This window comes from Juglans regia, chromosome 2 (genome assembly GCF_001411555.2).
Source record: "Juglans regia cultivar Chandler chromosome 2, Walnut 2.0, whole genome shotgun sequence".
Lineage (NCBI taxonomy): Eukaryota > Viridiplantae > Streptophyta > Magnoliopsida > Fagales > Juglandaceae > Juglans > Juglans regia.
Genome location: NC_049902.1, coordinates 5295250 through 5306253, shown reverse-complemented (window position 1 = coordinate 5306253; position 11004 = coordinate 5295250). Strand labels below are relative to the sequence as shown.

The window sequence follows — 11004 nt, the reverse complement described above, 5'->3', positions numbered from 1 at the left end:
ATTCTGCACCAAATGTAAAATACAAGGGCATAATTTCAAGACATGCGAGAAAGGGAAGATAGGAAGGAGAAAGAGTTGCTAGAGTAGCAACTCTTTCTCCTTGAATATAGAGAAGTTCCAAAACAGCTGAACTCTTCGAATCCATTGGGTTCGAAACCATAGTTACAAGAAGCGGAGGATTTAGGCATGGAAAGTAAGGTTTTGGACGTTTTGGTGCTAGTTAGTGAAGTTCATCCTATTGTTGAGAGGAAAGATGAGGAAGTGGCTATTTTACAGTCGATGGATTTGCATCGAATGGTTTCTGGGGATAAGGCAAAGGAGGTGGAGATACACGGTTCTATGGAAGGGGTGTCCTCTATTCTAGAGGAGATGGTTCCAGTTGTTTCTAAGGTGGCGGTCATGCCGAGCTCTAGTCTTGTGGCAGTGGCTCAGAATGAAGTGGGATTTACTGTGCTGAATAATTCTGAAGAGGCTCCAATTGTCCTTACGGAGGTGGCATCCCCTGTACTTAATGAGGCAGATTACTCTATTCCTGAGGAGATTAATATGCAGGGTTTAGAAAGTAAGCTGTGATCGAGTCTTGTGGAAGTGGCTTAGGAGGATTTATTTTCCATACTGGTGAATCATTCTGAAGCCTTACAAGGTGGAAATGTTGGTTGGGTAGGACACTGAGAGAGTGGTGAATGAGGATGGTATTGCTCTGGCTGATCAATTGGTCAGCTTCTTCGATACAGAAATAGTGGTAGACAAAAGGTTGTTGAGTAAAGATGTTTTTTCTGACTCTGAAATGCAAGATCAAGTGAAGAAAAAGGGTGAGGATATTGTCACAAAAGTTCACAGTAAACGGGTGATTACTCGATCATCTAAATTGAATTTATGATAAGTCCAATCTTGTATTGGAATGTTAGAGGGGTAAGATCTTCTAAGAGCAGGTTGAAAAAGATTTTGAGATTGTATAAACCGAAAGTTATTGCGATAGCGTTGCCCTTTCTACAGGATGAATTATTGGATGATATTAAAGGGTGTTAGGATTTGATTATGGGTTTTCGAATGGTGCTTGGGACGATAAATTGTGGATTTTTTGGATGAATGATGTCAATGTTAGTATTGTTTGCTGTGAAACACAACAGATTTTTGTTCTCGTGTCAAATGGTATGATGAAATGTAAAGCTTCATTTTTTTATGCTAAATGCTCTTATGATCAATGGCGTGAGTTGTGGGCAGACCTTGCAAAGGAGAGGAACGGAACTGAGCCATGGTTAGTAACAAGGGATTTTAATATTATTGCTTCTGATGAGGAACAATGAGGTGGTCATCCACGTCCTTTGGTGGCTATGGAGGAGTTAATATCTAGGATCCACTCTTGCAGATTACTGGAATTACACTACTTGGGTAAGAGTTTCTCATGGTGTAATGGGCATGCCAGTTGTTCTCGTAGTTGGGCTCGTTTGGATCGTTCTTTGGCTGCTCAAAATTTTGTTCAGGCATTTCCAGATTCTTTCATGAGATATTTACCTCATACCTCGTCATACCATGCGCCTATAATCATTTCAACAGATGTGGGTGGATCATGTGGATTTTACTAGATGTGTGCGAGAGGTTTGGGATCAATCTGAAGTCGGTAATGGACTCTTGAGACTTGTGGCAAATTAAAAAAATTGAAACCAGCTCTGAAAGGATGGAGCAAAGCAGTTTTTGGATGGACGAGTGGGCATATTAAGGAGTTGGAGGATCGTATTGAGCGGTTGGAAAGTTAGTTGCAGTTGCGATATAATGAAGAGGTGGAGCTTCATTTGTTCACTTCAAAAATGGAGTTGGATACTTGAAATCATCGTGAAGAAGTTCGGTTAGTTCAGTGTGCTAAAGTCAGATGGTGGCGACGTGGCGATAAAAATTCTCGTTACTTTCATGCTATTCTAAATAAACGGAAGCAATCTAAGATCATGGAGATGAGTCTTCCCAATGGCTTAACGTTAAAGTCTCCTCAAAAAATTCATGATGGTGTTGTGCAATATTTCATGGAGTTCTTGGGGCAGTCTACTCAAGTAGTGCTTCCAGATTTGGATGATTTAATGTCTAATGTGATCTCGGATAAAGTTAATTTGAGACTTTGTTCGTCGCCCAGGGAAAAGGTGAAACAAGTAGTATTCAGTATTCCCATAGAGAGTAGCCCGGGGCCTGATGGTTTTGGGTCAGGATTTTATCGTGCATGTTGGGATATTGTTAGTTCAGAGGTGGTAACAGAATTGTTTTGGGGGGGTTCCTCTTCCCGGATTCTATACTGCTTCTTTTTAGTGCTTATTCCAAAAATCACTAAGCCGACGAGATTTGACAAGTTTCGGCCTATCAGCTTATGTTTCGTGTTTTACAAAATTTGCACTAAGGTCTTGGTGGCAAGGCTTGCACCTTTATCATCCTCTTTGATCTCCTCTGAGCAATGTGTGTTTATTCTGGATAGGAGTATCTTTGATAATATCAGCCTTACGCAAGAGATGGTGCAATCTCTTAATAAGAAGGCTATGGGTGATAATGTTATTTTGAAACTTGATATGGCTATGGCTTATAATAGGGTGGAGTGGGAATTTTCTTTCGCATGTTTTGGCAGCTTTTGGTTTCTCTCCTTCTGTTAGTGAATTGATCAGGAATTGTATTCTTTCGCCTTGGTAGTCGGGGTTTTTTTCAAGGCAGTCGGGATTTGCGACAAGGTGATCCGTAATCGCCATACCTTTTTATCATTATGGAAGAAGTGTTTTCTCGCTTACTAAAGAAAATTTTTTTGTGTGGAAATATTAAAAATTTCTCTCACCCAAGAGGTGCGCCTCTAGTTTCTCACTTTCTTTATGCTGATGATGTAGTGATTTTTGCTAATGGAGGGAAGAATTCGATGAAAGAATTGATGAAGGTTATTGAGACTTATGAGTCTTGGTCTGGGCAGCGGGTGAGTAAGGAGAAAACGGCCATGTGTTTTGCTAAGAATGTTTCAACAGGGCGGAAGAGGGAGTTACTCAATATCACTAGTTTTAGTGAATGTACTTTTCCATTTACTTATCTTGGTGCACCTATTGTCAATGGGAGGCTTACGAACTTACATTTAGAACCTATTTTTAATCGGGTAAGGAATAAACTTGGGGGGTGAAAATTAAAATGTCTCTCGGCTGATACATATTATGTCTATCCTTCAATTGCCACAAGGAATATTGAAAAATCTGAACAAGCTTCTTAGTTCATTTTTTGGGCTGAAAAAGATGGAAAGGATAAAAAGAAATGGGTTGCTTGGAAGTTGATGTGCAAGCCGACTGATTAGGGGGGAATTGGGCTTCGAGACTTTGATAAGGTTCACACTTCTCTTCATATGAAATTTGCATGGAAGGTTATGACTGGAGAGGATCTTTGGTCCTAGTTTTTTCGGGCTAAATATATTGGGGATAAACATGTTTCTTTATTATACCCCAAAAAGGGCTCACAGTTTTGGAAGATGGTGGTGAAATGCACCTCGGTGGTCTTGGATAATTCGAAATGGAGGGTCCGGGATGGGAATATTTCTTTTTGGTGTGATCACTAGTTGAATGAAGGTCATCTTGCTAATTCTTATCTTGTGGTGGATGTGCCAAAGTTGATGCTAGCTAACTTAAAAATCTCTAATGGTTGGGACATTGAAATTTTAGAGAGGTTAGTGGGATTACAAAAAACAGAGGAGATTTGTAATTGCTTGGGTGATCATAAATCTGGCCAAGATTTACTTGTTTGGCTTCATAATAAAGATGGCTGCTTCTCCACCAAAAGTGCTTGGCAATGTATTTGGGTTACTACACCAGTTGCGCCTTGGGCTAAATGGGTGTGGCATGAAGCTATACCCAAAAAAATTTTCATATTAATGTGGAAGACTTTTCATAACAGTTTAAGTGTGGATGATAGATTGAGGAGAGTTGGTATTCCTATTACTTCCAAGTATAATTGTTGTGAGTAGGGAAGATATGAGGATTTAAATCGTGTTCTTGTTGCAGGTGACTTTGCTGCTGGGATTTGGAAGAGGTTTTCTGTTATCTTGGGTGTGCCTTGTGACCCAAATAAACGTTGGTTTGAGTTGTGTTACTTTGGTTTCGAGTCCTAGGTGGGTTGTATTTTGGGCCTCCTTCCTTCTATTATTATTTGGAAGTTGTGGCAACGCAGGTGTAAGGCAAGAATGAAAGATAAATGCATCTCGGCAGAAGTGATTTGGAGGTCTATTTGTGTGTGGATAGGGAAAGTGCAAAGTAGCTTGCCTAAATTTACAAAGATTACATTTGCTGACGTGGAGAGGTTGAGAGATTTGAACATTCTGATTATTCCAATTAAATTGATGCCGGTTAAATTGGTTTGTTGGGTGAAGCGTAGGCATGGAAGATTTAAATTAAATATTGATGGTTGTAGCCTCGGTAACCCAAGAAGCTTAGGCGTAAGGGGATAATTCAGGATTTGAATGGTGATATGGTGCTTTCCTTTTCATGTTATCTTGGGGTGGGTTCTAATAATCTTGCTGAGTTGAAGGCATTATTATTAGGTTGAAATATTGCCGTTCTTTGGGGTTATAACATGTGGACATTGAGTCTGATTCATTGGTTTGTGTATCCTGGGTTCAAAAGAAGCGTTGTGGGGTGTGGTATTTAGAAGACTTTTGGGAAGAGTCTATGAGTTTATTCGAAGGTGAGGATTTTGTTATAAATCATATTTATCGAGAAGGAAATGTGCCAACTGATTATTTAGCTAAAATGGGAGCTCAGGGTTCGACCTATGTTTGGCGATTTTTATTGTGTGTTCCAAAACATCTGAAAGGATTGATTCGCACAAATAAATTGTCCTTGCCTTATCTGAGAGGTCGTTGAGTCGTTGTTCTTATTTTTCTTTTGGTTGTTGGTTTTATCTTGGTGAGGTTGGTTTTTTCTTTTTTGGCATGTTGCTTGTTGTGTTATTTTTTATTATGCTTGAATTGTAACCAAGCTATTCCTCCATCATAAGTAATTGTTGTTTTCTTAATAAATTTGGGAATTGGTCACTCTTGGACAATGGCCCTAATGGGGGCTTTTCCCACAAATTCTTTTCCCACGATATCCGATCGTGGCAAGTAGTGTGCTGGTGACACGAAAACCGTTCATGGGAAAAAAAATAAGTTATTTGCCACGAGATTACATCGGCAAGTAAAACTTTGTGCGAAATAAGTTTTTGCCACGACATAAATTCTTTTTGCGGCGATAAAAAGTTGCCGCAAATAAACATCCCAAAAATAGTGAGTTGTTCGTTTTTTGCGGCAAAGTGTTGACTATTTTCGACGACGCGTTATCGCCGAAAATAATATTGCTTGTCGAACTTTTTTTTAATTTTGGGTTAGTAGTATTTGCAACGACATTATTAATTTTGCGGCAATAAATACCCCGCCGAAAATAATAATAAAATTAAATATGGTCTTTTCTCACGAAAATTGTTTGTGGGAAAAAAAAATAAAAAAAACTTTAACCATCAGATTACGCAGTGAGTACAACCATACTTTGTGGGGGAAATGGATTTTGCGGCGAAAAATTTACGGGGACGTTTTACCGCCGCAAAATAGTTTAATCTTCACTGCCATAAATTTGAGATCAAAGATAAAGCACCTAAATTAAAACCTCACTCTCTTTTCCCCCTCACTTCTCTTTTCCCTCTCTCTCCTCCCTCCCCCTTGTAGTCGACGGAACCCCTCCCCTGTTCCCTCTATTCTCCTTCGGCCACGAAGCAGCCTCTGGCCACCACTGCAGGGCCGCGCCACCACCACCTCACCGGCGACCACCCCTCGCCGAACCCAGCCTCCCTACTACGCCCCTCTCTGCCTCTCCTCCTTCCCCGAAACGAGCCTCCTTCCCTCTCGGCTTCTCCATGTCGTCGTCGCAACTCGCACCCCAGCCACCGCCGTTCATTGTTGACGGCACTGACAGCCCCTCCCAGGCTCCCTCCGTTCATCCCCTAGCTCCCCCACGATCTCTCCCTTCCCCCGTAACTCCCTCTTTCTCTCACGGGTCTCCACCACCCAGATCCGCCGCCAAAAGCCCATCTCTCCGCCACTCCCTTTCTTCTATGCCGAGCACTCAACACCCCCAACCCCAACGCCTTTCTCAACCCCTCCAAGCAACCCTTGCTCAGCATTTTTCCCACGTATTTGTAAGTGTTGGATTTTTAAGATTTTATGCATACTGAATGTAATATGAGGTTTAGATGATTATATTTTGTGTAATGGGTTATATTAAACTCAAGTGTTAGGTGATAGAATATGTATATTTATGTTGAATTGGATTACATAGGTGACACGCATGTTGATATGCCTTATAAATTGAGTTTTGTATATGAGTGCATATTGATTTAGTTGAATATTGAATTAATTGGATGTCGTACAACCTGTTTTGTGTGCAACTTGAGACTACTAATGTGTGCTCCTGAATTCATTGAGTTAAAAGGCTATGTCATTTCACAGGAATTGGGTGTTTATGAACTTTGTCATGCTTCTTTTACAGGGTCTTCGTGTTGGTGTCAATTTGGCCTTGGCCATTGCCCTGCACAACATTCCAGAGGTATGTGTTCCCTGTTTCTCCAGTTCTTTATTATATATGTTACAGTGCCATTGTTTCTTTTGGATGCTTGCACTCTGCCATGATAAAAGTAATTTATAACTTTCAGTTGCTAACAAATTCTAGATTACCATATTTACTACTAATACCTTAACAGTCCAGTCCTTTACTTCCCTTTTGATTAAATTGCTTAAGATTAAACAATAATATGGAACTTTTAGCATTGCTTTATATATTGTTTGTTGGTGAGCTAGAAGTTGAACGATTGAGTATTCTAAAAGCCACAAAGATGAAGGAGTTGGTGTTCAAGAGGTAAAATGAACTAGAAGATCCATCAACACTAAAACCACATAGGTAATATAATACCTGCATTTGAATCTTTGTAGTATAATTTTGTATAGTTATGACTTGGATGTACCCATGTATATCCTACCCATATAATTTTGTTCTTATATAGTAAATAATTAAAATGATTATTGTTGTAACCTATGCATATTTGCTTGTTTCTTCTTCTCATTGTCCCTGTTTTCAATCACCTAATTTCCATCCCACGCTTTAAAACCCTATGCCTACACCTTTGTGCTTGGATCTTTTTGCACTTGAGTTATAGTTGCCTTTCTTATTCATATCTAGATGTAGGCATGTATATATAAGTAGATGTATTGGTATGCACACATTTTTGCATGCTATGATGTGCCCTTACTCAGTAGTTCCAACCATTTTCTTAGAAAATGGAAAAAAAAAAATACTTGTACTATGACTTCATCATTTATAAACTAGCACTACAATTATTCTCTTTTAACTTTTTTGGATTTCACAGTTTGGTGATTCTGAAAAATTTCCATGTTCTATACTTGAAACTTTGGCTCAGGTTCCAGCTCATATTGGAAGGCTAATTGCTGACAAGCAGTTTTATGCTGCAGTTCCATGTTCTATACTGAGGTTCTGTATGTTTTGTAGCCTTTTTTTTCCCATAATCCCACTTCTGTAAGGTCATTGTATTACTGATTTCAAATTTTTTTTTTTCGGGGGGGGGGGGGTTGGTTTGTGGAACTTTTATGTTTCTTAAGTTACATCTCAATACATGATATGATGTTTGGTGATCTAAACAAGTATAGTCATTTTGTCTTTCAAGTATGACATTCAGTTGTGAGGTTTTGAATGTCTAAATAAGTATGACATTCAGTCATGAGGTTGTAGTCATGTGGTCTGCCCAGTTCAATTGATTGTGCTATGTTAGTGTGTCTAACTATGTCGTTTCTTAGATTTTTTGTTTTTATTTTTAAAATCAAATTTTGACAAAATTTTTATTTGGTTACATAACTTGCAACTTACTATCACATCATTGGGGTCTAATGTGGAATATCTGGACTGGGGTGGGTTTTCCAAACTCATGGAGGATAAAGTGTCACAATAATTTAACAGATTTATAGATTGGAATTTATATGAGGACCATGAGGTCTAAGAATTTGACAGATTTGAATATGTTAGAGTGTATTTATGCATGAGCAATGGATTGTGTGATGGATTTAGGTTGGGCTCAAGTGATAAATGAATTAAAATTCCTTTGGGCAGCAAGTATGCTCATGCTGTATGTTTTTGGTAAGTGGTCAAGGCCTTACTTCACCAAAAATTATGTAAGTGGTCCCGCTTTTCTCCTCTCTTCTTTTTATTTTTCTCGTGCCTAATGAACATATATTTATATTACTTTGTAACAAAATCTGCACCCAATCAACTCAGTTTAGGTTGGGATATTGTGTCACTCTAGAACCTTGCACAACCAATTTTTTGAGCAGAAAACACACCTCAGTACTCATGCATTCTAGTAATGAGGTTGGGTTAAGTGCAGCTTACCTAAGATTCATTTGTTTTCCCAAGTCCCAAATGGCAAATACTCATGTTTCTTTTAAAAATAATGTGGACTGGCATCTAGTTGTGCTTAAAGCTAAAATTATTACAATTTTATGTGTCAATACAAGTTCTGCAGAGTGTACAACTAACCTATATGGCAAATGGGGTAAAAAAAATTATGTAGAAAATTTATTGGATTTTTCTTGGAAAAGTAATCCTTGTGAAGGCTATGTTTGTAGGTGATCTTGCATATATGTTATCTGCTGACATGCATAAAGGTCTTTCAGGGCAACCGTTGACTCTAAAACTGAAAACATCATCATTTGAGGTGCTTTCTGATTCTCCATTACTACTCTCTCTATAATTATAGTCAATAAGTTTTCTGGCATAGTTCTTTTAGATATTCTGCCTAATTTCTCTGCTCCTTTGCTACCTTTTGTTATTTATATATTCAATTATAGATGAATTAACGAATATATGAATTTACTTATTAAAATTATATTTAGTCATCTAGTTACTCTGAGAATGGAGGATTGGTAACTTATGCTTGACTTGTGAATTTTCTTTCTCACAATTTGTCTTCTCTGCCATTGTTGGTTTTTTCTAATTCTTTCATGCTTAGTCATTTACTTATCACTAGTTTGTAGTCTCTAATTAGAGGTTATTGTGCCCTTGACAGGTTAGAACCAGAGCTACGACTTTACAACAGTTTATTTGCTCAAGCGATGATATTTTGAAATATGCTTCAAATCTGGTAAAAGATGAACTTGATAGTGATGAATTGTTTTGAAGTGTTTTGGAGTTGTAGGGAGCTTGTAAAGTATGATGATGATGTTGATTTAATAGACAAATTTGTGTATATTAAATGTATAGGGTATGGATGAAGCTTGTAAAAACAAATGAGTGCTTTGAAAGGATTGTATGTTGATCTTATAAAACTTGAATGGATTGTATGATTGTGGTTTTGTAGAGCCATGAATTGTAACTTATAAAGTTTTGTGGTTGTGTGGTGTATGTGTATAAATTGCATGGACAATTTCCTCTCTTAGGTTCTAATTAGAAGTTTTTATATTAGCACAATTTTACATGTTTTTTTTTAATTATTATAAACGTGAATTTGGTACTCTAAGGTTTGGATATATTTATTTTAGCCTATATTAGACTATTTGTTTTGATAATTTTTTGCTCAGTCTCATTTTTGTAGTTTACAATTTTTTTTTTCTAAAATCTCTTAGCATTTGCCAATGATGCAACTCGTGGCAAATACTATTTTCTTACCGAAAGTGATTATTTCTTGTGATAATATTTCTCTGTAAATAAGTATTTTCCCATAAAATATTATAGGAAAATAATTTGACACCACGAAGACATGTCATAGTCGTAAATATTTTTTGCCACAACCTTTTTCATGGAAAATGGTGTTATTTCTCACCACGTCATACTAGATGAAACATTATTTGCCGGGAAGAAAAAAGGTGTTAACCACCACGGTAGTTCATGAAATGAAAAAAAAAAAAAAAAAAAGCTTTTCCCATGAACTTGTGGTTTGGTGGAAAAAGAATTTTTCCCCAACAATTTTATGCAACGGGTCTCCCACCACACAAATTCGTAGGAAACAGATTACTTCACACAAAGTTTACGCTTTTTCTGACCACAGTCCTTCCCGGAAAAAAACGAGTTTTGTTGTAGTGAAGACAAAGTTCCTTAATTTGTGGAAGGATTTGTGGAAGACGAAGCCTTTTCAGCTAGCTCGTAGCTCAAATTTTGGTTGGCGGCAAGGTGGGGGTTTTTTAATAGCCAAGTGCTCTTGCTTTTTGCTTGAGGGGGAAATAAAGATATTAGTTGAAGTCAAGGAAGGCATACTGCCTTGTTTTTCTATGTGGAGGCCGGTGGGTTCGTACCAAATAAACGTATTTTTGTGGATCTTTTCGAGTCCTAGTTCATTTATTATTTAAAATTACCTTGTAAAATATGTAAAAACAGAAACAGAGAAATTGAGAACTAGAGAACTTGAGAAAGAATTCAGAGATAATCAATGTGATTTCTCATTACAATGTATTGAATTTTCTTAATCTTTGGTGCTGTACATGACTACTATTTATATGCAGTAATTGGCAATGTAAGCCATCTGATCTCAATTATCTTTAACTAACTATTTTCAACTAACTTTAACTAACTGTAACTGACTTAACAACTTCTTCATCTCTTCTGAGTTTGGCTTCCCGTGACTTTAATTCTAATAATTCAATTTGCTCTTGTATATTCCAACACCCCCCCTCAAGAGGGGAATGGATATTGATCATTCCCATCTTGCTGATTAAATGATGAAAGTGTAGAGAACCAAGTGGTTTAGTCAGTATGTCTGCCAGTTGGTGTTTAGAGGGAATATGAATAATCTTGATCAGTCCTTCTTGCAACTTTTCTCGAACCAAATGGCAATCTAGCTGGATATGCTTTGTCCTTTCATGTTGGACAGGATTTGATGCAATTTCAGAAGCTGGTTTGCTATCAGTGTAGAGCAGAACAGCTTGTGAATGGGGAATATGCAAATCAGCCAGTAGATAGATCAACCATTGAATTT

At 37.7% G+C, this 11004-nt stretch overlaps 1 protein-coding gene across 3 annotated transcripts; it reads left to right on the top strand.

Moving 5' to 3' along the window:
- The first annotated feature begins 5653 nt into the window (after window positions 1-5653).
- Window positions 5654-9398, top strand: LOC108985863 (proline-rich receptor-like protein kinase PERK2). 3 transcript variants are annotated; one of them, XM_035687926.1, is made up of 6 exons: window positions 5654-6168; window positions 6519-6575; window positions 7444-7519; window positions 8106-8209; window positions 8663-8751; window positions 9103-9398. In XM_035687926.1, exons 1-5 carry the CDS (start codon window positions 5887-5889, stop codon window positions 8720-8722), a joined length of 579 nt encoding a protein of 192 aa, XP_035543819.1. In that variant the 5' UTR covers window positions 5654-5886; the 3' UTR covers window positions 8723-8751; window positions 9103-9398. The 3 variants fall into 3 exon arrangements, with proteins under 3 accessions (XP_035543819.1, XP_018813861.1, XP_035543820.1); XM_018958316.2 differs by lacking the exon at window positions 8106-8209; XM_035687927.1 differs by lacking the exons at window positions 8106-8209; window positions 8663-8751 and having other exon boundaries at window positions 7444-7514; window positions 9108-9398.
- The last annotated feature ends 1606 nt before the right edge of the window (window positions 9399-11004 follow it).